Here is a 24,880-nt window from a genome sequence, read left to right on the forward strand (position 1 = left end):
CAGGCTCCGGTCGTCTTGGAACGGCGAGGGAGGGGTTAGGATGGTGTAGAGGAAGGCAGGATGCGGTAGAGTGGAAGGAGAGAGGGAGGCAGCGTGCCTTCAGCCCGGCAACACCCTCTTCTTCTCCGGCGGGCGACCACGGCAGGCGAGGGATGGTGGGGAGTGGTGGCCATAGGAGCGCCTCAGCGCCCTTTGGGTGTTCTCTGGGAGGGTGAGAGGGAGTGGTGTGAGGGGTGGAGAGGCGCGGCGTGGCCTTTATATAGGCGGAGGAGGGCAGAGGGCGGGCGACGGCGGTGGCAACGGCCAACCAGGGCGCGAGGGCTGGCGTCACCCTGGTGGGGACGTGATGACGTCTGCGGAGGGGCGTCAGCAGGGTGGGGAACCGAGGTGTCCAGAGAGGGAAGGCCGAGCGGGCGCATCGTTGCATGCGCGGGAGATATTTTTGGCCGCAGGTGTGTCTCCAGGCTAGGGTTTCGGTGGATGGGCTGGTGCTCGCCCATGGGTTGTGCTAGAGAGGGAGAGAGAGATCCAGGGAGGGTCCAAGATGGAGGGATGCGGGCCAGAAGGAAATAGGGCTGAGGTGGAGGGAGGTGGTGGTGATGGTGCATGGCACTGATACGTCTCAAACGTATCTACAATTTCTTATGTTCCATGCTACTTTTATGATGATACTCACATGTTTTATACACACTTTATGTCATTATTATGCATTTTCCGGCACTAACCTATTGACGAGATGCCGAAGAGCCAGTTGCTATTTTCTGTTGTTTTTGGTTTCAGAAATCCTACAAAGGAAATATTCTCGGAATTGGACGAAATCAACGCCCAGGGTCTTATTTTCCACGAAGCTTCCAGAAGACCGAAGGGGATACAAAGTGGGGCCACGAGGGCCCGTACCCATAGGGCGGCGCGACCAGCATGGGGCCCGTGCCGGCCTATGGTGTGGGGCCCCTGCGCCGCCTCCAACCCTGCCCTTCCGCCTACTTATAGCCTTCGTCGCGAAAACCCCTGTACCGAGAGCCACGATACGGAAAACCTTCCAGAGACGCCGCCGCCGCCAATCCCATCTCGGGGGATTCAGGAGATCGCCTCCGGCACCCTGCCGGAGAGGGGAATCATCTCCCGGAGGTCTCTTCATCGCCATGATCGCCTCCGGATTGATGTGTGAGTAGTTCATCCCTGGACTATGGGTCCATAGCAGTAGCTAGATGGTTGTCTTCTCCTCATTGTGCTATCATGTTAGATCTTGTGAGCTGCCTATCATGATCAAGATCATCTATTTGTAATGCTACATGTTGTGTTTGTTGGGATCCGATGAATATGGAATACTATGTCAAGTTGATTATCAATCTATCATATATGTGTTGTTTATGATCTTGCATGCTCTCCGTTGCTAGTAGAGGCTCTGGCCAAGTTGATACTTGTGACTCCAAGAGGGAGTATTTATGCTCGATAGTGGGTTCATGCCTCCATTAAATCTGGGACAGTGACAAAAAGTTCTAAGGTTGTGGATGTGATGTTGCCACTAGGGATAAAACATCGATGCTTTGTCTAAGGATATTTGTGTTGATTACATTACGCACCATACTTAATGCAATTTTCTGTTGTTTGCAACTTAATAATGGAAGGGGTGCGGATGCTAACCCGAAGGTGGACTTTTTAGGCATAGATGCATGCTGGATAGCGGTCTATGTACTTTGTCGTAATGCCCGATTAAATCTCACTCTACTCATCATGATATGTATGTGCATTGTTATGCCCTCTTTATTTGTCAATTGCCCAACTGTAATTTGTTCACCCAACATGCTTTATCTTATTGGAGAGACACCACTAGTGAACTGTGGACCCCGGTCCATTCTTTTACATCTGAATACAATCTACTGCAAACATTGTTCTTTACTGTTCTTTGCATACAAACATTATTTTCCACACCATACATTTAATCCTTTGTTACAGCAAGCCGGTGAGATTGACAACCTCACTGTTAAGTTGGGGCAAAGTATTTGGATTGTGTTGTGCAGGTTCCACGTTGGCGCCGGAATCCCTGGTGTTGCGCCGCACTACACTCCGTCACCAACAACCTTCACGTGCTCCTTGACTCCTACTGGTTCGATAAACCTTGGTTTCTTACTGAGGGAAAACTTGCTGCTGTACGCATCACACCTTCCTCTTGGGGTTCCCAACGGGCGTGTGCTTTACGCGTCAACAAGCTCTTTTTCTGGCGCCGTTGCCGGGGAAATCAAGACACGCTGCAAGGGTAGTCTCCCACTTCCAATCTCTTTACTTTGTTTTTGTCTTGCTTTACTTTATTTTATTTACTGCTTTGTTTGCTTTCTTATATCAAAATACAAAAAAATTAGTTACTTGCTTTACTTTATTTTACTGTCTTGTTCGTTTTCCTCATATCAAAAATACAAAAAAATTAGTTACTTGCTTTTACTTTATTTACTGTCTTGTCTGCGTTCTCTGTATTAAAAACACAAAAAAATTAGTTATTTGCATTTACTTTATCTAATTTGCTTTATTTACTATTGCTAAAATGAGTAATCCTGAAGTTGAAGTTCGTTCATTTAAGCAACAAGGGGGAGAATGTTTAAAAGATGCTTGGTATAGAGTTAGTGATGCTCATAATAGGTGCACTAAGAAACACTCCACTATTATCCTACTCAGGAATTTTTATGTTGGTATCTCTAGCTGGAATAGGTATGTTCTTGATACTCTCGCAGGAGGTAATTTTCTAGGCACTCCTGCTTTAGAAGCTAGTTGCATTATTGAGAGTTTAGTTGGAATACCACCTGTTAATGAAGTTAAAATTGAAATCTCTCTTGAAGATGTCATGAAAAAGTTGGAGACCATAGAGAAAAATCTTCCAAGTATTAATACTAAATTGGGAATATTACTTAATAGCACTGATAAACTTGATAAATCTCTAGGTGGAATTAACGAGAGAATTGCCGTCTTAGAAACTTGTGCTACTCATGATAATCAAACCCATAGGATTAGTGAACTTGAAGAAGCTATGGGAACCTTGGGTTCAACTTTTTCTTCTCTTAAGTTTAAGGAGAAAGCTTATGTGGGTAAGGAGCAAAAGTTCATGTATGTCTCTAAGGTGCCTAAGCCAAAAAAACTATTATAGGCGTAAAATTGACAAAGCCCTTAGTACCACTATAGATAATGGAACATCTAAGATACCTATTGTGACAATTTGTGAAAATTATGATGTTAATGCTTCATCTCTTGATAATACTTGATTCACACTTTCTGCGCCTAGCTGAAAGGCGTTAAAGAAAAGCGCTTATGGGAGACAACCCATTATTTTACTTCTGCACTTTTGTTTTATATTTGAGTCTTGGAAGTTGTTACTACTGTAACAACCTCTCCTTATCTTTATTTTATTACATTGTTGTGCCAAGTAAAGTCTTTGATAGTAAAGATGATATTAGATTTGTATTACTGTGCAGAAACAGATTTCTTACTGTCACGAAATTGAGCCGCCCCTTCTGTAGGTAACTCAGAAAAATCTGCCAATTTACGTGCGTGATCCTCAGATATGTACGCAACTTTCATTCAATTTTAGCATTTTCATCTGAGCAAGTTAAGTGCCCCAGAAAAATTCATCTTTACGGACTGTTCTGTTTTGACAGATTCTGCCTTTTATTTTGCATTGCTTGTTTTGCTATGTTTGATGGATTTCTTTGTTCCATTAACTTTCAGTAGCTTTGTGCAATGTCCAGAAGTGTTAAGAATGATTATGTCACCTCTGAATATGTGAATTTTTGATTATGCACGAACCCTCTAATGAGTTTGTTTTGAGTTTGGTGTGGAGGAAGTTTCAAGGATCAAGAGAGGAGGATGATACAATAGGATCAAGAAGAGTGAAAACTCTAAGCTTGGGGATGCCCCCGTGGTTCATCCCTGCATATTTTAAGAAGACTCAAGCATCTAAGCTTGGGGATGCCCAAGGCATCCCCTTCTTCATCGACAACTTATCAGGTCACCTCTAGTGAAACTATATTTTTATTCCGTCACATCTTATGTGCTTTACTTGGAGCGTCTGTATGTTTTTATTTTTGTTTGTGTTTGAATAAAATCGGATCCTAGCATTCTTTGTTTGGGAGAGAGACACGCTCCGTTGTTGCATATGAACACATGTGTTCTTAGCTTTACTCTTAATGTTCATGGCGAAGGTTGAAACTGCTTCGTTCATTGTTATATGGTTGGAAACAGAAAATGCTGCATGTGGTAATTGCTATAATGTCTTGAATAATTTGATACTTGGCAATTGTTGTGCTCAAATAGATCATGTTTAAGCTCTTGCATCATGTACTTTGCACCTATTAATGAAGAAATACCGTAGAGCTTGTTGAAATTTGGTTTGCATGATTGGTCTCTCTAAAGTCTAGATATTTTCTGGTGAGGGTTTGAACAACAAGGAAGACAGTATAGAGTCTTATAATGCTTGCAATATGTTCTTATGTAAGTTTTGTTGTACCGGTTCATACTTGTGTTTGCTTCAAACAACCTTGCTAGCCTAAGCCTTGTATTGACAGGGATTACTTCTCGTGCATCCAAAATCCTTGAGCCAAAAACTATGCCATTTGTGTCCACCATACCTACCTACTACATGGTATTTCTCTGCCATTCCAAAGTAAATTGCTTGAGTGCTATCTTTAAAATTCCATTTTTTTGTCTTTGCAATATATAGCTCATGGGAAAATATCTTAAAAACTATTGTGATGAAGAATATGTCGCTTATGTATCTTATTTCTTATAAGTTGCTTGTTGAGCGAAAACCATGTTCCTGGGGACGCCATCAACTATTTCACCTTTGTTGAATATCATGTGAGTTGCTATGCATGTTCGTCTTGTCTGAAGTAAGGGTGATTTATCATGATCAAATGGTTTGAGTATGCATATTGTTAGAGAAGAACATTGGGCCGCTAACTAAAGCCATGATCCATGGTGGAAGTTTCAGTTTGGACATCAATCCTCAATCTCATATGAGAATATTATCTGCTGTTGAATGCTTATGCATTAAAGAGGAGTCCATTATCTGTTGTCTATGTTGTCCCGGTATGGATGTCTAAGTTGAGAATAATCAAAAGCGAGAAATCCAATGCGAACTTTCTCCTTAGACCTTTGTACATGAGGCATAGAGGTACCCCTTTGTGACACTTGGTTGAAACATATGTTATGCAATGATAATCCATGTAAATCCAAGCTAATTAGGACAAGGTGCGGGCACTATTGGTAATCTATGCATGAGGCTTGCAACTTATAGGATATCTTATGCATAACACATATGAATTATTACTACCGTTGACAAAATTGTTTCTATGTTTTCAAAATAAAAGCTCTAGCAAAAATATAGCAATCCATGCTTCCCTCTGCGAAGGGCCTATCTTCTACTTTTATGTTGAGTCAGTTTACCTACTTCTTTCTGTCTTAGAAGCAAACACTTGTGTCAACTATGTGCATAGATTCCTACATACTTGCTTATTTGCATTCATCATATTACTTTGTGTTGACAATTATCCATGAGATAAACATGTTGAAGTTGAAAGCAACTGCTGAAACTTATATCTTCCTTTGTGTTGATTCAAAACTTTCTACTAAGAATCTATTGCTTTATGAGTTAACTCCTATGCAAGTCTTATTGATGCTTTACTTGAAAGTACTATTCATGAAAAGTCTTTGCTATATGATTCAGTTGTTTATTCATTGTCTTTACCATTGCTTCGAATCACTTCATTCCTCTCATATGCTTTACAATAGTATTGATCAAGATTATGATAGCATGTCACTTCAAAAATTATCCTTGTTATCGTTTACCTACTCGAGGGCGAGTAGGAACTAATCTTGGGAATGCTTGATACGTCTCAAACGTATCTATAATTTCTTATGTTCCATGCTACTTTTATGATGATACTCACATGTTTTATACACACTTTATGTCATTATTATGCATTTTCCGGCACTAACCTATTGACGGGATGCCGAAGAGCCAGTTGCTGTTTTCTGCTGTTTTTGGTTTCAGAAATCCTACAAAGGAAATATTCTCGGAATTGGACGAAATCAACGCCCAGGGTCTTATTTTTCCACGAAGCTTCCAGAAGACAGAAGGGGATACGAAGTGGGGCCACGAGGGCCCGTACCCATGGGGCCCGCGCTGGCCTATGGTGTGGGGCCCCTGCGCCGCCTCCAACCCTGCTCTTCCGCCTACTTATAGCCTTCGTCGCAAAAACCCCTGTACCGAGAGCCACGATACGGAAAACCTTCCAGAGACGCCGCCACTGCCAATCCCATCTCGGGGGATTCAGAAGATCGCCTCCGGCACCATGCCGGAGAGGGGAATCATCTCCCGGAGGTCTCTTCATCGCCATGATCGCCTCCAGATTGATGTGTGAGTAGTTCATCCCTGGACTATGGGTCCATAGCAGTAGCTAGATGGTTGTCTTCTCCTCATTGTGCTATTATGTTAGATCTTGTGAGCTGCCTATCATGATCAAGATCATCTATTTGTAATGCTACATGTTGTGTTTGTTGGGATCCGATGAATATGGAATACTATGTCAAGTTGATTATCAATCTATCACATATGTGTTGTTTATGATCTTGCATGCTCTCCGTTGCTAGTAGAGGCTCTGGCCAAGTTGATACTTGTGACTCCAAGAGGGAGTATTTATGCTCGATAGTGGGTTCATGCCTCCATTAAATCTGGGACAGTGACAAAAAGTTCTAAGGTTGTGGATGTGCTATTGCCACTAGGGATAAAACATCGATGCTTTGTCTAAGGATATTTGTGTTGATTACATTACGCACCATACTTAATGCAATTGTCTGTTGTTTGCAACTTAATACTGGAAGGGGTGCGGATGCTAACCCGAAGGTGGACTTTTTAGGCATAGATGCATGCTGGATAGCGGTCTATGTACTTTGTCGTAATGCCCGATTAAATCTCACTCTACTCATCATGATATGTATGTGCATTGTTATGCCCTCTTTATTTGTCAATTGCCCAACTGTAATTTGTTCACCCAACATGCTTTATCTTATTGGAGAGACACCACTAGTGAACTGTGGACCCCGGTCCATTCTTTTACATCTGAATACAATCTACTGCAAACATTGTTCTTTACTGTTCTTCGCATACAAACATCATTTTCCACACCATACATTTAATCCTTTGTTACATCAAGCCGGTGAGATTGACAACCTCACTGTTAAGTTGGGGCAAAGTATTTGGATTGTGTTGTGCAGGTTCCACGTTGGCGCCGGAATCCCTGGTGTTGCGCCGCACTACACTCCGTCACCAACAACCTTCACGTGCTCCTTGACTCCTACTGGTTTGATAAACCTTGGTTTCTTACTGAGGGAAAACTTGCTGCTGTACGCATCACACCTTCCTCTTGGGGTTCCCAACGGGCGTGTGCTTTACGCGTCAACAGGCACCAAGGCCCGGCCATGCTCATGAGAAGAAAAAGCGAGGGGTGTCACATGCCCTGGCCATAGGAGAGAAGAGAGAGGGAGAAAAAGAAAGAGTGGGAAGGAGACGGGGAAGTGTTCCATTTATTGGAACTATGTTCCTTTTTATTTTTGTTTCGAATTGGCAAAATGGATCTGTTTATCATAAAGAGATTCGTTGTTCCTTACCCTGCTTCACCTTAATTGTTATTTGAACAAAAAGATCACAATAAACTTTTGGTAAAAGTTCTGTCTTGGTCGGAGTGGGGATAACATTTCTCTTCTGCATGTTTATGGAGTGTTGCAAAACCCAAACACCTCAGAGATAGATATAGAGGTAGGAATTTGTCGAACGAACCACACTCCTTCGTAGACGTCAGGAGTCCATTGATGAAAAGGGGCTGGGGAAAGCTTGAACCCAAGTCCTACAGTGATGGATATAAGCGCAACTGAAATTCCCGGGGAGTTATACATTTGTGTATTGATAAGACCGTTCACAGTTTCTTGAAGCTCGATCTCCCCCCAGATGAACCATATAGCCAAGAGAAACCATGAACCAGAATAGAAGAGCTTGCCCCACCCATGAGAAAATATTTCATAGTAGCCTCATTAGACCGTAGATCTCTCTTGGTATATCCAGACAATAGGTAGGAACATAAACTGAAACATTCTGGAGCTACAAAGATAGTTATTAAATCGTTAGCACCACATAAAAACATTCCCCCTAGAGTAGCTGTTAATATGAATAACAGAAACTCTGTTATAGCCATTTCGGTACATTCAATGTACTCTACGGATAGAGGAATACATAAAGTGGCTGACCTATTGTAACAAACATTCAATAAAAACTCTTGAATGGAAATTTCGGTACATTCAAAAAAAGGGCGTGGAAACAGATAGAAACTCTTGAATGGAAATGGAAAAGAAATGTAGCCCCAGTTCCTTCGGAAATGGTAAGATCTTTGGCGCAAGAAGAAGGGCGACCCATAGCATCTTGACTTGGTTCTGCTTCCCCTCTTTTTTTAAGAATACCGAGTCGGGTTCTTCTCCTGCCAGTATCGAATAGAACATGCTGAACAAGATCTTCTTCATGGAAACTTGCTCGATTTAGATCGGGAAAATCGTACAGATTTTATGAAACCATGTGCGATGGCTCGAATCCATAGTCAATCCTATTTTCGATAGGACCGGTTGACAATTGAATCCAATTTTTCCCATTATTTGACTATCCATAATAGTGCGGAAAGAAAGCCCGGAGGAAGAGTGGCCTTGAGTTTCTCGCCCCTTTGCCTTAGGATTCGTTAATTCTCTTTCTCGATGGGACGGGGAAGGGATATAACTCAGCGGTAGAGTGTGATACGTCTCTGACGTATCGATAATTTCTTATGTTCCATGCCACATTATTGATGTTATCTACATGTTTTATGCACACTTTATGTCATATTCGTGCATTTTCTGGAACTAACCTATTAACAAGATGCCGAAGTGCCGATTCTTTGTTTCTGCTGTTTTTGGTTTCAGAAATCCTAGTAAGGAAATATTCTCGGAATTGGACGAAATCAAAGCCCAGGGGCCTATTTTTCCACGAAGCTTCCAGAAGTCCGAAGACGAAACGAAGAGGGGCCACGGGGTGGCCAAACCCTAGGGCGGCGCGGCCCCACCCCTGGCCGCGCCGGCCTGTGGTTTGGGCCCCCCGTGCCGCCTCTTGACCTACCCTTCCGCCTACTTAAAGCCTCCTTGACGAAACCCCCAGTACCGAGAGCCACGATACGGAAAACCTTCCAGAGACGCCGCCAACGCCGATCCCATCTCGGGGGATCCAGGAGATCGCCTCCGGCACCCTGCCGGAGAGGGGAATCATCTCCCGGAGGACTCTACGCCGCCATGGTCGCCTCCGGAGTGATGTGTGAGTAGTCTACCCCTGGACTATGGGTCCATAGCAGTAGCTAGATGGTTGTCTTCTCCCCATTGTGCTATCATTGTCGGATCTTGTGAGCTGCCTAACATGATCAAGATCATCTATCTGTAATTCTATATGTTGCGTTTGTTGGGATCCGATGAATAGAGAATACTTGTTATGTTGATTATCAAAGTTATATCTACGTGTTGTTTATGATCTTGCATGCTTTCCGTTACTAGTAGATGCTCTGGCCAAGTAGATGCTTGTAACTCCAAGAGGGAGTATTTATGCTCGATAGTGGGTTCATGCCTGCATTGACACCTGGGACAGTGAAAAAAATTCTAAGGTTGTGTTGTGCTGTTGCCACTAGGGATAAAACATTGATGCTATGTCTAAGGATGTAGTTGTTGATTACATTACGCACCATACTTAATGCAATTGTCTGTTGCTTTGCAACTTAATACTGGAGGGGGTTCGGATGATAACCTGAAGGTGGACTTTTTAGGCATAGATGCAGTTGGATGGCGGTCTATGTACTTTGTCGTAATGCCCAATTAAATCTCACTATAATTATCATGATATGTATGTGCATGGTCATGCTCTCTTTATTTGTCAATTGCCCAACTGTAATTTGTTCACCCAACATGCTGTTTGTCTTATGGGAGAGACACCTCTAGTGAACTGTGGACCCCGGTCCAATTCTCTTTACTGAAATACAATCTACTGCAATACTTGTTTTACTTGTTTTACGCAAACAATCATCTTCCACACAATACGGTTAATCCTTTGTTACAGCAAGCCGGTGAGATTGACAACCTCACTGTTTCGTTGGGGCAAAGTACTTTGGTTGTGTTGTGCAGGTTCCACGTTGGCGCCGGAATCTCTGGTGTTGCGCCGCACTACATCCCGCCGCCATCAACCTTCAACGTGCTTCTTGACTCCTACTGTTCCGATTAAACCTTGGTTTCTTACTGAGGGAAACTTGCCGCTGTGCGCATCACACCTTCCTCTTGGGGTTCCCAACGGACGTGCCAACCACACGCATCAAGCAAATTTCTGGCGCCGTTGCCGGGGACCTGAAGAAAAGTTACACCACAAAGATTTCTATCTCCCACGCCAACTTCACGCCAGCAGCAAATTTCTGGCGCCGTTGCCGGGGAGATCAAGACACGCTGCAAGGGGAGTCTCCACTTCTCAATCTCTTTACTTTGTTTTTGTCTTGCTTAGTTTTATTTACTACTTTGTTTGCTGCACTAAATCAAAATACAAAAAAATTAGTTGCTAGTTTTACTTTATTTGCTATCTTGTTTACTATATCGAAAACACAAAAAAATTAGTTTACTTGCATTTACTTTATCTAGTTTGCTTTATTTACTGTTGCTAAAATGGCCAACGCTGAAAATACTAAGTTGTGTGACTTCACAACCACAAATAATAATGATTTCTTATGCACACCTATTGCTCCACCTGCTACTACAGCAGAATTCTTTGAAATTAAACCTGCTTGCCTGAATCTTGTTATGCGAGAGCAATTTTACAGTGTTAGTTCTGATGATCTGCTGCCCATCTTAATAATTTTGTTGAACTATGTGAAATGCAAAAATATAAAGATGTAGATGGTGATATTATTAAACTAAAATTGTTTCCTTTCTCATTAAGAGGAAGAGCTAAAGATTGGTTGCTATCTCTGCCTAAGAATAGTATTGATTCATGGACTAAATGCAAGGATGCTTTTATTGGTAGATATTATCCCCCTGCTAAAATTATATCTTTGAGGAGTAGCATAATGAATTTTAAACAATTAGATACTGAACATGTTGCTCAAGCTTGGGAAAGAATGAAATCTCAGGTTAAAAATTGCCCAACCCATGGACTGACTACTTGGATGATCATCCAAACCTTCTATCTTGAGGACTAAATTTTTCTTCACGGAATTTATTGGATTCAGCTGCTGGAGGTACCTTTATGTCCATCACTCTTGGTGAAGCAACAAAGCTTCTTGATAATATGATGATCAACTACTCTGAATGGCACACGGAAAGAGCTCCACAAGGTAAGAAGGTAAATTCTGTCGAATAAACCTCTTCCTTGAGTGATAAGATTGATGCTATTATGTCTATGCTTGTGAATGATAGGACTAATATTGATCCTAATAATGTTCCATTAGCTTCATTGGTTGCACAAGAAGAACATGTTGATGTAAACTTCATTAAAAATAATAATTTCAACAACAATGCTTACCGGAACAATTCTAGTAACAACTATAGGCCATATCCTTATAATAATGGTAACGGTTATGCTAATTCTTATGGGAATTCTTACAACAATAATAGGAACACACCCCCTGGACTTGAAGCCATGCTTAAAGAATTTATTAGTACACAAACTGCTTTTAACAAATCTGTTGAAGAAAAGCTTGGGAAAATTGATATACTTGCTTCTAAAGTCGATAGTCTTGCTGCTGATGTTGATCTTTTAAAATCAAAAGTTTTGCCTAATGAAAATCATCATAATAAAACTGTTACTACAGCAAATGCCATTCAAGTTAGAATTAATGAGAATATAAGATTAATGGCTGAACTGCGTGCTAGGTGGGATAGAGAAGAAAATGAAAAACTAGCTAAAGAGAAGAATGTAGCTAAAGTTTGGACTATTACCACCACTAGTAATGCTAATGCTACACATGTTGCTGCACCTCCTACTAATACTAATAAAAGAATTGGTGTTAGCAATGTTTCCACTTCTAATGCAAAGCGCGAAAAACTGCCTGAAACTGCTGAAACTGCCTGTGATAAAGCTGCTGAAATTTTTTCCAACATTGGGGATGATGATCCCATTGCTTTAGATTATAATGGTTTGAATTTTGATGATTGCCACATCTCTGAAGTTATAAAGTTCTTGCAAAAACTTGCTAAAAGTCCTAATGCTAGTGCTATAAATTTGGCTTTCACGCATCATATTACAAATGCTCTCATAAAAGCTAGAGAAGAGAAACTAGAGCGTGAAGCCTCTATTCCTAAAAAGCTAGAGGATGGTTGGGAGCCCATCATTAAGATGAAGGTTAAAGATTTTGATTGTAATGCTTTATGTGATCTTGGTGCAAGTATTTCTGTTATGCCTAAGAAAATTTATAATATGCTTGACTTGCCACCGCTGAAAAATTGTTATTTGGATGTTAATCTTGCTGATCATTCTACAAAGAAACCTTTGGGTAAAGTTGATAATGTTCGCATTACCGTTAACAATAATCTTGTTCCCGTTGATTTTGTTGTCTTGGATATTGAATGCAATGCATCTTGTCCCATTATATTGGGAAGACCTTTTCTTCGAACTGTTGGTGCTATCATTGATATGAGGGAACGTAATATAAAATATCAATTTCCTCTTAAGAAAGGTATGGAACACTTCCCTAGAAAGAGAATGAAGTACCCTTTTGATTCTATTATGAGAACAAATTATGATGTTGACACTTCGTCTCTTGATAATACTTGATACACACTTTCTGCGCCTAGCTGAAAGGCGTTAAAGAAAAGCGCTTATGGGAGACAACCCATGTTTTTACCTACAGTACTTTGTTTTTATTTTGTGTCTTGGAAGTTGTTTACTACTGTAGCAACCTCTCCTTATCTTAGTTTTGTGTTTTGTTGTGCCAAGTTAAGCCGTTGATAGAAAAGTAAGTACTAGATTTGGATTACTGCACAGTTCCAGATTTCTTTGCTGTCACGAATCTGGGTCCACCTCCCTGTACGTAGCTCAGAAAATTAAGCCGATTTACGTGCATGATCCTCAGATATGTACGCAACTTTCATTCAATTTGAGAATTTTCATTTGAGCAAGTGTGGTGCCATTTTAAAATTCGTCAATACGAACTGTTCTGTTTTGACAGATTCTGCCTTTTATTTCGCATTGCCTCTTTTGCTATGTTGGATGAATTTCTTTGATCCACTAATGTCCAGTAGCATTATGCAATGTCCAGAAGTGTTAAGAATGATTGTGTCACCTCTGAATATGTTAATTTTTATTGTGCACTAACCCTCTAATGAGTTGTTTCGAGTTTGGTGTGGAGGAAGTTTTCAAGGATCAAGAGAGGAGTATGATGCAACATGATCAAGGAGAGTGAAAGCTCTAAGCTTGGGGATGCCCCGGTGGTTCACCCCTGCATATATTAAGAAGACTCAAGCGTCTAAGCTTGGGGATGCCCAAGGCATCCCCTTCTTCATCGACAACATTATCAGGTTCCTCCCCTGAAACTATATTTTTATTCCATCACATCTTATGTGCTTTTTCTTGGAGCGTCGGTTTGTTTTTGTTTTTAGTTTTGTTTGAATAAAATGGATCCTAGCATTCACTTTATGGGAGAGAGACACGCTCCGCTGTAGCATATGGACAAGTATGTCCTTGGTTTCTACTCATAGTATTCATGGCGAAGTTTCTCCTTCGTTAAATTGTTATATGGTTGGAATTGGAAAATGATACATGTAGTAATTGCTATTAATGTCTTGGGTAATGTGATACTTGGCAATTGTTGTGCTCATGTTTAAGCTCTTGCATCATATGCTTTGCACCCATTAATGAAGAAATACATAGAGCATGCTAAAATTTGGTTTGCATATTTGGTTTCTCTAAGGTCTAGATAATTTCTAGTATTGAGTTTGAACAACAAGGAAGACGGTGTAGAGTCTTATAATGTTTTCAATATGTCTTTTATGTGAGTTTTGCTGCACCGGTTCATCCTTGTGTTTGTTTCAAATAAGCCTTGCTAGCCTAAACCTTGTATCGAGAGGGAATACTTCTCATGCATCCAAAATACTTGAGCCAACCACTATGCCATTTGTGTCCACCATACCTACCTACTACATGGTATTTTCCGCCATTCCAAAGTAAATTGCTTGAGTGCTACCTTTAAAATTCCATCATTCACCTTTGCAATATATAGCTCATGGGACAAATAGCTTAAAAACTATTGTGGTATTGAATATGTAATTATGCACTTTATCTCTTATTAAGTTGCTTGTTGTGCGATAACCATGTTCACTGGGGACGCCATCAACTACTCTTTGTTGAATTTCATGTGAGTTGCTATGCATGCTCGTCTTGTCTGAAGTAAGGGCGATCTACACTGAGTTGAATGGTTTGAGCATGCATATTGTTAGAGAAGAACATTGGGCCGCTAACTAAAGCCATGATCCATGGTGGAAGTTTCAGTTTTGGACAAATATCCTCAAATCTCTAATGAGAAAAGAATTAATTGTTGTTGAATGCTTAAGCATTAAAAGAGGAGTCCATTATCTGTTGTCTATGTTGTCCCGGTATGGATGTCTAAGTTGAGAATAATCAAAAGCGAGAAATCCAAATGCGAGCTTTCTCCTTAGACCTTTGTACAGGCGGCATAGAGGTACCCCTTTGTGATACTTGGTTAAAACATATGTATTGCGGTGATAATCCAGGTAGTCCAAGCTAATTAGGACAAGGTGCGGGCACTATTAGTACACTATGCATGAGGCTTGCAACTTATAAGATATAATTTACATGATGCATATGCTTTATTACTACCGTTGACAAAATTGTTTCATGTTTTCAAAATCAAAGCTCTAGCACAAATATAGCAATCGATGCTTTTCCTCTATGAGGACCATTCTTTTACTTTCAATGTTGAGTCAGTTCACCTATTTCTCTCCACCTCAAGAAGCAAACACTTGTGTGAACTGTGCATTGATTCCTACATATTTGCTTATTGCACTTATTATATTACTCTATGTTGACAATATCCATGAGATATACATGTTACAAGTTGAAAGCAACCGCTGAAACTTAATCTTCTTTTGTGTTGCTTCAATGCCTTTACTTTGAATTATTGCTTTATGAGTTAACTCTTATGCAAGACTTATTGATGCTTGTCTTGAAGTGCTATTCATGAAAAGTCTTTGCTTTATGATTCACTTGTTTACTCATGTCATATACATTGTTTTGATCGCTGCATTCACTACATATGCTTTACAAATAGTATGATCAAGATTATGATGGCATGTCACTCCGTAAATTATACGTGTTATCGTTTTACCTGCTCGGGACGAGCAGAACTAAGCTTGGGGATGCTGATACGTCTCCGACGTATCGATAATTTCTTATGTTCCATGCCACATTATTGATGTTATCTACATGTTTTATGCACACTTTATGTCATATTCGTGCATTTTCTGGAACTAACCTATTAACAAGATGCCGAAGTGCCGATTCTTTGTTTTCTGCTGTTTTTGGTTTCAGAAATCCTAGTAAGGAAATATTCTCGGAATTGGACGAAATCAAAGCCCAGGGGCCTATTTTTCCACGAAGCTTCGGAAGTCCGAAGACGAAACGAAGAGGGGCCACGGGGTGGCCAAACCCTAGGGCGGCGCGGCCCCACCCCTGGCCGCGCCGGCCTGTGGTTTGGGCCCCCCGTGCCGCCTCTTGACCTACCCTTCCACCTACTTAAAGCCTCCGTGACGAAACCCCCAGTACCGAGAGCCACGATATGGAAAACCTTCCAGAGACGCCGCCAACGCCGATCCCATCTCGGGGGATCCAGGAGATTGCCTCCGGCACCCTGCCGGAGAGGGGAATCATCTCCCGGAGGACTCTACGCCGCCATGGTCGCCTCCGGAGTGATGTGTGAGTAGTCTACCCCTGGACTATGGGTCCATAGCAGTAGCTAGATGGTTGTCTTCTCCCCATTGTGCTATCATTGTCGGATCTTGTGAGCTGCCTAACATGATCAAGATCATCTATCTGTAATTCTATATGTTGCGTTTGTTGGGATCCGATGAATAGAGAATACTTGTTATGTTGATTATCAAAGTTATATCTACGTGTTGTTTATGATCTTGCATGCTTTCCGTTACTAGTAGATGCTCTGGCCAAGTAGATGCTTGTAACTTGATACGTCCCCGACGTATCCATAATTTCTGTCGTTCCATGCTTGTTTTATGACAATACTTACATGTTTTGCTTGCACTTTATGATGATTTCATGCATTTTTCGGAACTAACCTATTTACGAGATGCCACAGTGCCAGTTCCTGTTTTCTGCTGTTTTTGGTTCCAGAAAGGCTGTTCGGGCAATATTCTCGGAATTGGACGAAATCAACGCCAAACCTCCTATTTTTCCCGGAAGCTGCCAGAACACCGTAGAGGAGTCGGGGAGGGGCCGAGAGGGCCACCAGACCATAAGGCGGCGCGGCCTGGCCTGGGCCCGCGCCACCCTATGGTGTGGCGCCCCCAGGTGCCCCCCTGCGCCGCCTCTTCGCCTATAAAACCCCTTTCGACCTAAAAACGCAGTACCAATTGACGAAACTCCAGAAAGACTCCAGGGGCGCCGCCGCCATCGCGAAACTCCAATTCGGGGGACAGAACTCTGTTCCGGCACCCTGCCGGAACGGGGAAGTGCCCCCGGAAGCCATCTCCATCAACGCCACCGCCTCCGCCATGCTCCGTGAGTAGTTCCCCCATGGACTACGGGTTCTAGCAGTAGCTATGTCGGTATACTCTCCCCCATGTACTTCAATACAATGGTCTCATGAGCTGCCTTACATGATTGAGATTCATCTGATGTAATCGGTGTTGTGTTTGTTGGGATCCGATGGATGATACATTATGATTAGTCTATCTATAAAGTTTGTGAAGTTATTGTTGCTGCAATCTTGTTATTCTTAATGCTTGTCACTAGGGCCCGAGTGGCATGATCTTAGATTTGAGCTCTATATTGTTGCTTAGATTGTATCTACAAGTTGTATGCACATGTCACTGTCCGGAACCAATGGCCCCGAAGTGACAGAAATCGGGACAACCGGAGGGGATGGTAGTGATGTGAGGATCACATGTTTTCACGGTGTGTTAATGCTTTGCTCCGGTGCTCTATTAAAAGGAGTACCTTAATATCCAAAAGAGTTTCCCTTGAGGCCCGGCTGCCACCGGCTGGTAGGACAAAAGATGTTGTGCAAGTTTCTCATTGCGAGCACGTACGACTATATACGGAAAACATGCCTACATAATTAATAATCTTGATGTTCTTTCTTAATGCTTTGATTCCTATCAATTGCCCAACTGTAATTTGTTCACCCAACACTTGTCACTTATTGGAGAGTTACCACTAGTGTAGATCGCTGGGAACCCCGGTCCATCTCTCATCATAATATACTTGTTCTACATGTCATTGGAAGTAGTATCAACTATCTTCTCGTGCCATTGCTCTCATATTGCTATTACTGCTGCTGTGTTACTGTTACTACTGCTCTCATATTACTGTTACTTTCACATCACCCCTGTTGCTAGTGCTTTTCCAGGTGCAGCTGAATTGACAACTCAGTTGTTAAGGCTTATAAGTATTCTTTACCTCCCCTTGTGTCGAATCAATAAATTTGGGTTATACTACCCTCGAAGACTATCGCGATCCCCTATACTTGTGGGTTATCAAGATCGTTTTAAGGCGCCGTTGCCGGGGAGGCATAGCTCTACTCATAAGTTCACCTGGGGAGTACACTCTACCTCTCTCTCTGTTTTATTTTATTTTGTTTTGCTTAGTTTGCTTTTGTCTAGTTTATTTTTGCTTAGTTTATTTCTATCTAGTATTAGTTTGCGTAGTTTACTTTTGCTTAGTTTATTTTTGTCTTGTTTTATTTGTCTCATATACCCAAAAATCCATAAAAATTTGAAAAACTAAAAAATTAAAAACTACTGTTATGGGAGAACCAACAACCTACTTGGAGCTCATAGAATGTTATAATAATTATAGGAAATCAAGAGCTGGTGAAGTAATGAGTGCTATGATAGAAAAAGTGAATACAATTGCTAAAATCTTGCTTAAACGCCATGATATAAACTGTTGCTCTCAACAGGATACTAAACATCTTAAATTTCAATGTGGCTTTAGTGAGGAATTTTTAATTAAAAACTATAATCGGAATTGCTATATTCATTATGGGTTCGAAGAGGTAGAACAATTTGTCGTGTTTATGGGAGCCTCTGAGATCGAATCCTTCATGGTTGAGAATTATGAAACTTGTGTTGTTTGTAAGGACCTTAAAGATTATGTCTCTTCTATCCTAAATTGTTGCATAGAATGCTTCGGTAATAATCCTTATATCATTGATTATAAAGAGAGACTCATTAATGCACAAGAATGCACTCACAATTTGCAGGAACCCGTGGAAGAAGAAAGCGATGAACACGAAAGCTCATTGGATGAAAAAGAGGAGGAAATTAATGAACCTGAAAGCTCATTGGATGAAAAAGAAGAGGAGAGCGACGAACAAAAGGAGGAAGAATGGATTAGCTACCCATGCCAACCTCCTAATGAGAGTAACTCTTTATCTCTTACATTATTTGATTGTCCTCCATGCTTACCGAAAGAGGTTGAATGTTATGTTCCTGTGGATTCTCTTGAAATATTCCCTATGAGTAAAACTTCTGAGAATAATTATGCTACTGTTATATATGATAATCCATGCTACTTTGATAAATCTTATGATAATGCTTTGTTTGTGCCTGATGTCGAAATGCATGGTACTAAAGAATTTTGCTTAGCAAATGTTTATGATAAAGCTTTAGATGATGGTCCTATGTTACTTGATAATATTAATTGTACTACTAATGAAAATGGGATTGGAGAGTTCATGACTTTATCTAGGAGTCCCATATCTCTTGAGATTGATCAACTACCTTGTTATATTATTAATAAAAGTAAGTTTGAAAGTTTTAATTCCACTATTCTTGAACTTGATAAAAATTATGTGTTTGGAAATCATGGAAAGTATGATGCATGTGATAGTTATATTGTTGAGTTTGTTCATGAAGCTACTGAAAATTATTATGAGAGAGGAAAATATGGTTGTAGAAATTTGTATGGTACTAAAACACCTCTCTATGTGCTGAAATTTTTGAAGTTACACTTGTTCTATCTTCCTATGCTTGTTACTTTGCTTTTCATGAACTTATTTATTTACAAGATTCCTATGCATAGGAAGCATGTTAGGCTTAAATGTGTTTTGAATTTGCTTCTTGATGCTCTCTTTTGCTTCCAATACTATTTCTTGCGAGTGCATCATCAAAACTGCTGAGCCCATCTTAATGGCTATAAAGAAAGCAACTTCTTGGGAGATAATCCATGTGTTATTTTGCTACAGTACTTTGTTTTATATTTGTGTCTTGGAAGTTGTTTACTACTGTAGCAACCTCTCCGTATCTTAGTTTTGTGTTTTGTTGTGCCAAGTGAAGCCTTTAATCGAAGGTTGATACTAGATTTGGATTTCTGCGCAGAAACAGATTTCTATCTGTCACGAATCTGGGCTGTTTTCCCTGTATAAAAATCAGAAAAATATGCCAATTTACGTGCGTGTTCCTCAGATATGTACGCAACTTTCATTAGTTTTGAGTTTTCTGATTTGAGCAACGGAAGTATTTTATTAAAATTCGTCTTTACTGGCTGTTCTGTTTTGGCAGATTCTGTCTCTGTTTTTTGCATTGTCTCTTGTGGACTTTAAGCGAGCTTTTCTAGACATAGAGAGCTGTAGCTAATGTTTTATTGAGTTCTTGCAATGTGCCACTACAGGACCAAGGTGGATTCAAATTTTTTGAGTACTAACCCCTCTAATGAAGTTTATGAGAAGTTTGGTGTGAAGGAAGTTTTCAAGGGTCAAGAGAGGAGGATGATATATGATCAAGAAGAGTGAAAAGTCTAAGCTTGGGGATGCCCCCGTGGTTCATCCCTGCATATTTCAAGAAGACTCAAGCGTCTAAGCTTGGGGATGCCCAAGGCATCCCCTTCTTCATCAACTTATCAGGTTCCTCCCCTGAAACTATATTTTTATTCAGTCACATCATATGTGTTTCACTTGGAGCGTCTGTATGTTTTATTTTTGTTTTGATTGAATAAGATCGGATCCTAGCAATCCTTGTTTGGGAGAGAGACACGCTCCACTTTTTCATATGAACACTTGTTCTTCGTTTTACTTTTAATGTTCAATGATAAAAGTTGGAAGCTACAATACTTATCTTTATCTGGTTGGAAGAAGAAAATGCCTCATATGTATTGGATAATTTGACACTTGGCAATTGTTTTGAGCTCTCAAGTAGATCATAAGTTTTTGCATGTAGTTTAAACCTATTAGTGGAGAACTACCGTAAAGCCTGTTAAAATTGGTTTGCATAATTGATCTCTCTTAAGGTCTAGATATTTTCTGGTAAAAGTGTTTGAGCAACAAGGAAGACAGTGTAGAGTATTATAATGCTTGCGATATGTTCTTATGTAAGTTTTGCTGTACCGGTTCATACTTGTGTTTGCTTCAAACAACCTTGCTAGCCTAAGCCTTGTATCGAGAGGGAATACTTCTCATGCATCCAAAATCCTTGAGCCAACCACTATGCCAATTGTGTCCACCATACCTACCTACTATGTGGTATTTCCTGCCATTCCAAAGTAAATTGCTTGAGTGCTACCTTTAAACAATTCAAAATTTATCACCTCTGATTTGTGTCAATGTTTTATAGCTCATGAGGAAGTATGTGGTGTTTAGCTTTCAACCTTGTCATTTACTTTTGACGGACTCTCATATGGACTAGTGGCACATCCGCTTATCCAATAATTTTGCAAAAAGAGCTGGCAATGGGATTCCCAGTCCCAAATTAATTAAACTAATTAGACACTCCTCCATGGTATGTGATTGTTGGAAGGCACCCGAAGGATTCGGTTAGCCATGGCTTGTGTAAGCAAAGGTTGGGGGGAGTGTCATCATCATAATAAAACTAAAATAAAAAGGCACTCCTTCATAGTATGAGATTGTTGGCAGGCACCCGAGGATTTGGTTAGCCATGGTTTGAGAAAGAAAGGTTGGAAGGAGTGCCACCCAAAAAATAAAATAAAATGGGAGCCGCTCTTAAAAGTCCGGTTGGCGAGGTAGTTAGTGTACCCATTACCATTCGTTGACAACAACAAACACCTCTCAAAATTTTACTTTTATGCTCTCTATATGTTTTCAAAACCAAAGCTCTAGCACAAATATAGCAATCGATGCTTTCCTCTTTGAAGGACCATTCTTTTACTTTTATGTTGAGTCAGTTACCTACTTCCTCCCACCTTAGAAGCAAACACTTGTGTTAACTGTGCATTGATTCTTACATACTTGCATATTTGCATTCATCATATTACTTTGTGTTGACAATATCCATGAGATATGCATGTTGAAAGTTGAAAGCATCCGCTGAAACTTATATCTTCCTTTGTGTTGCTTCGATGCCTTTACTTTGAATTTATTGCTTTATGAGTTAACTCTTATGCAAGAATTTTGATGCTTGCCTTGAAAGTACTCTTCATGAAAAGTTTTGCTATATGTTATCTATTTGTTAGCAACTATAGATCATTGCCTTGAGTCACTTCATTCATTCCATATGCTTTGTAATAGTATGATCAAGGTTATGTAAGTAGCATGTCACTACAGAAATTATTCTTTTTATCGTTTACCTGCTCGGGACGAGCAGGAACTAAGCTTGGGGATGCTGATACGTCCCCGACGTATCCATAATTTCTGTCGTTCCATGCTTGTTTTATGACAATACTTACATGTTTTGCTTGCACTTTATGATGATTTCCTGCATTTTTCGGAACTAACCTATTAACGAGATGCCACAGTGCCAGTTCCTATTTTCTGCTGTTTTTGGTTCCAGAAAGGCTGTTCGGGCAATATTCTCGGAATTGGACGAAATCAACGCCAAACCTCCTATTTTTCCCGGAAGCATCCAGAACACCGAAGAGGAGTCGGAGAGGGGCCAGAGGGCCACCAGACCATAAGGCGGCGCGGCCTGGCCTGGGCCCGCGCCACCCTATGGTGTGGCGCCCCCAGGTGCCCCCCTGCGCCGCCTCTTCGCCTATAAAACCCCTTTCGACCTAAAAACGCAGTACCAATTGACGAAACTCCAGAAAGACTCCAGGGGCGCCGCCGCCATCGCGAAACTCCAATTCGGGGGACAGAACTCTGTTCCGGCACCCTGCCGGAACGGGGAAGTGCCCCCGGAAGCCATCTCCATCAACGCCACCGCCTCCGCCATGCTCCGTGAGTAGTTCCCCCATGGACTACGGGTTCTAGCAGTAGCTATGTCGGTATACTCTCCCCCATGTACTTCAATACAATAGTCTCATGAGCTGCCTTACATGATTGAGATTCATCTGATGTAATCGGTGTTGTGTTTGTTGGGATCCGATGGATGATACATTATGATTAGTCTATCTATAAAGTTTGTGAAGTTATTGTTGCTGCAATCTTGTTATTCTTAATGCTTGTCACTAGGGCCCGAGTGGCATGATCTTAGATTTGAGCTCTATATTGTTGCTTAGATTGTATCTACAAGTTGTATGCACATGTCACTGTCCGGAACCAATGGCCCCGAAGTGACAGAAATCGGGACAACCGGAGGGGATGGTAGTGATGTGAGGATCACATGTTTTCACGGTGTGTTAATGCTTTGCTCCGGTGCTCTATTAAAAGGAGTACCTTAATATCCAGTAGTTTCCCTTGAGGCCCGGCTGCCACCGGCTGGTAGGACAAAAGATGTTGTGCAAGTTTCTCATTGCGAGCACATACGACTATATACGGAAAACATGCCTACATAATTAATAATCTTGATGTTCTTTCTTAATGCTTTGATTCCTATCAATTGCCCAACTGTAATTTGTTCACCCAACACTTGTCACTTATTGGAGAGTTACCACTAGTGTAGATCGCTGGGGACCCCGGTCCATCTCTCATCATAATATACTTGTTCTACATGTCATTGGAAGTAGTATCAACTATCTTCTCGTGCCATTGCTCTCATATTGCTATTACTGCTGCTGTGTTACTGTTACTACTGCTCTCATATTACTGTTACTTTCACATCACCCCTGTTGCTAGTGCTTTTCCAGGTGCAGCTGAATTGACAACTCAGTTGTTAAGGCTTATAAGTATTCTTTACCTCCCCTTGTGTCGAATCAATAAATTTGGGTTATACTACCCTCGAAGACTATCGCGATCCCCTATACTTGTGGGTTATCATAACTCCAAGAGGGAGTATTTATGCTCGATAGTGGGTTCATGCCTGCATTGACACCTGGGACAGTGACAGAAAGTTCTAAGGTTGTGTTGTGCTGTTGCCACTAGGGATAAAACATTGATGCTATGTCTAAGGATGTAGTTGTTGATTACATTACGCACCATACTTAATGCAATTGTCTGTTGCTTTGCAACTTAATACTGGAGGGGGTTCGGATGATAACCTGAAGGTGGACTTTTTAGGCATAGATGCAGTTGGATGGCGGTCTATGTACTTTGTCGTAATGCCCAATTAAATCTCACTATAATTATCATGATATGTATGTGCATGGTCATGCTCTCTTTATTTGTCAATTGCCCAACTGTAATTTGTTCACCCAACATGCTGTTTGTCTTATGGGAGAGACACCTCTAGTGAACTGTGGACCCCGGTCCAATTCTCTTTACTGAAATACAATCTACTGCAATACTTGTTTCTTGTTTTACGCAAACAATCATCTTCCACACAATACGGTTAATCCTTTGTTACAGCAAGCCGGTGAGATTGACAACCTCACTGTTTCATTGGGGCAAAGTACTTTGGTTGTGTTGTGCAGGTTCCACGTTGGCGCCGGAATCTCTGGTGTTGCGTCGCACTACATCCCGCCGCCATCAACCTTCAACGTGCTTCTTGACTCCTACTGGTCCGATTAAACCTTGGTTCCTTACTGAGGGAAACTTGCCGTTGTGCGCATCACACCTTCCTCTTGGGGTTCCCAACGGACGTGCCAACCACACGCATCAAGCAAATTTCTGGCGCCGTTGCCGGGGACCTGAAGAAAAGTTACACCACAAAGATTTCTATCTCCCACGCCAACTTCACGCCAGCAGAGTGTCACCTTGACGTGGTGGAAGTCATCAGTATCTCTGGTGCTATTATTCCTACTTCGGCGGCGATCGGATTGCACTTTTACCCAATTTGGGAAGCTGCATCTGTTGATGAGTGGTTATACAATGGTGGTCCTTATGAGCTAATTGTTCTACACTTCTTACTTGGTGTAGCTTGTTATATGGGTCGTGAGTGGGAACTTAGTTTCCGTTTGGGTATGCGTCCTTGGATTGCTGTTGCATACTTAGCTCCTGTTGCGGCTGCTACTGCTGTTTTCTTGATTTACCCTATTGGACAAGGAAGCTTCTCTGATGGTATGCCTTTAGGAATATCTGGTACTTTCAACTTTATGATTGTATTCCAGGCAGAGCACAACATCCTTATGCATCCATTCCACATGTTAGGTGTAGCTGGTGTATTCGGCGGCTCCCTATTTAGTGCTATGCATGGTTCCTTGGTAACCTCTAGTTTGATCAGGGAAACTACTGAAAATGAATCTGCTAATGAGGGTTACAAATTTGGACAAGAGGAAGAGACTTATAATATACGAAAGGAGATTTTATCCTTACCAACTAGATCTTATTGCACCTGGTAA

The 24,880-nt window shown here is 41.2% G+C and overlaps 1 protein-coding gene across 1 annotated transcript; it reads left to right on the top strand.

Moving 5' to 3' along the window:
• The first annotated feature begins 346 nt into the window (after positions 1-346).
• Positions 347-24,880, top strand: LOC127303867 (photosystem II protein D1-like). Its single transcript, XM_051334576.1, has 2 exons — positions 347-452; positions 24,288-24,880. Exons 1-2 carry the CDS (start codon positions 347-349, stop codon positions 24,878-24,880), a joined length of 699 nt encoding a protein of 232 aa, XP_051190536.1.

This window comes from Lolium perenne, chromosome 7, assembly GCF_019359855.2.
Source record: "Lolium perenne isolate Kyuss_39 chromosome 7, Kyuss_2.0, whole genome shotgun sequence".
Taxonomy (NCBI): Eukaryota; Viridiplantae; Streptophyta; class Magnoliopsida; order Poales; family Poaceae; genus Lolium; species Lolium perenne.

Excerpts from the sequence above, each read along its gene's own strand:
- LOC127303867 (XM_051334576.1), top strand. The coding sequence starts at position 347 with ATGACGTCTGCGGAGGGGCGTCAGCAGGGTGGGGAACCGAGGTGTCCA. Across the intron at positions 453-24,287 it reads GGAGATATTTTTGGCCGCAG|AGTGTCACCTTGACGTGGTG; the intron begins GTGTGTCTCCAG and ends TCACGCCAGCAG.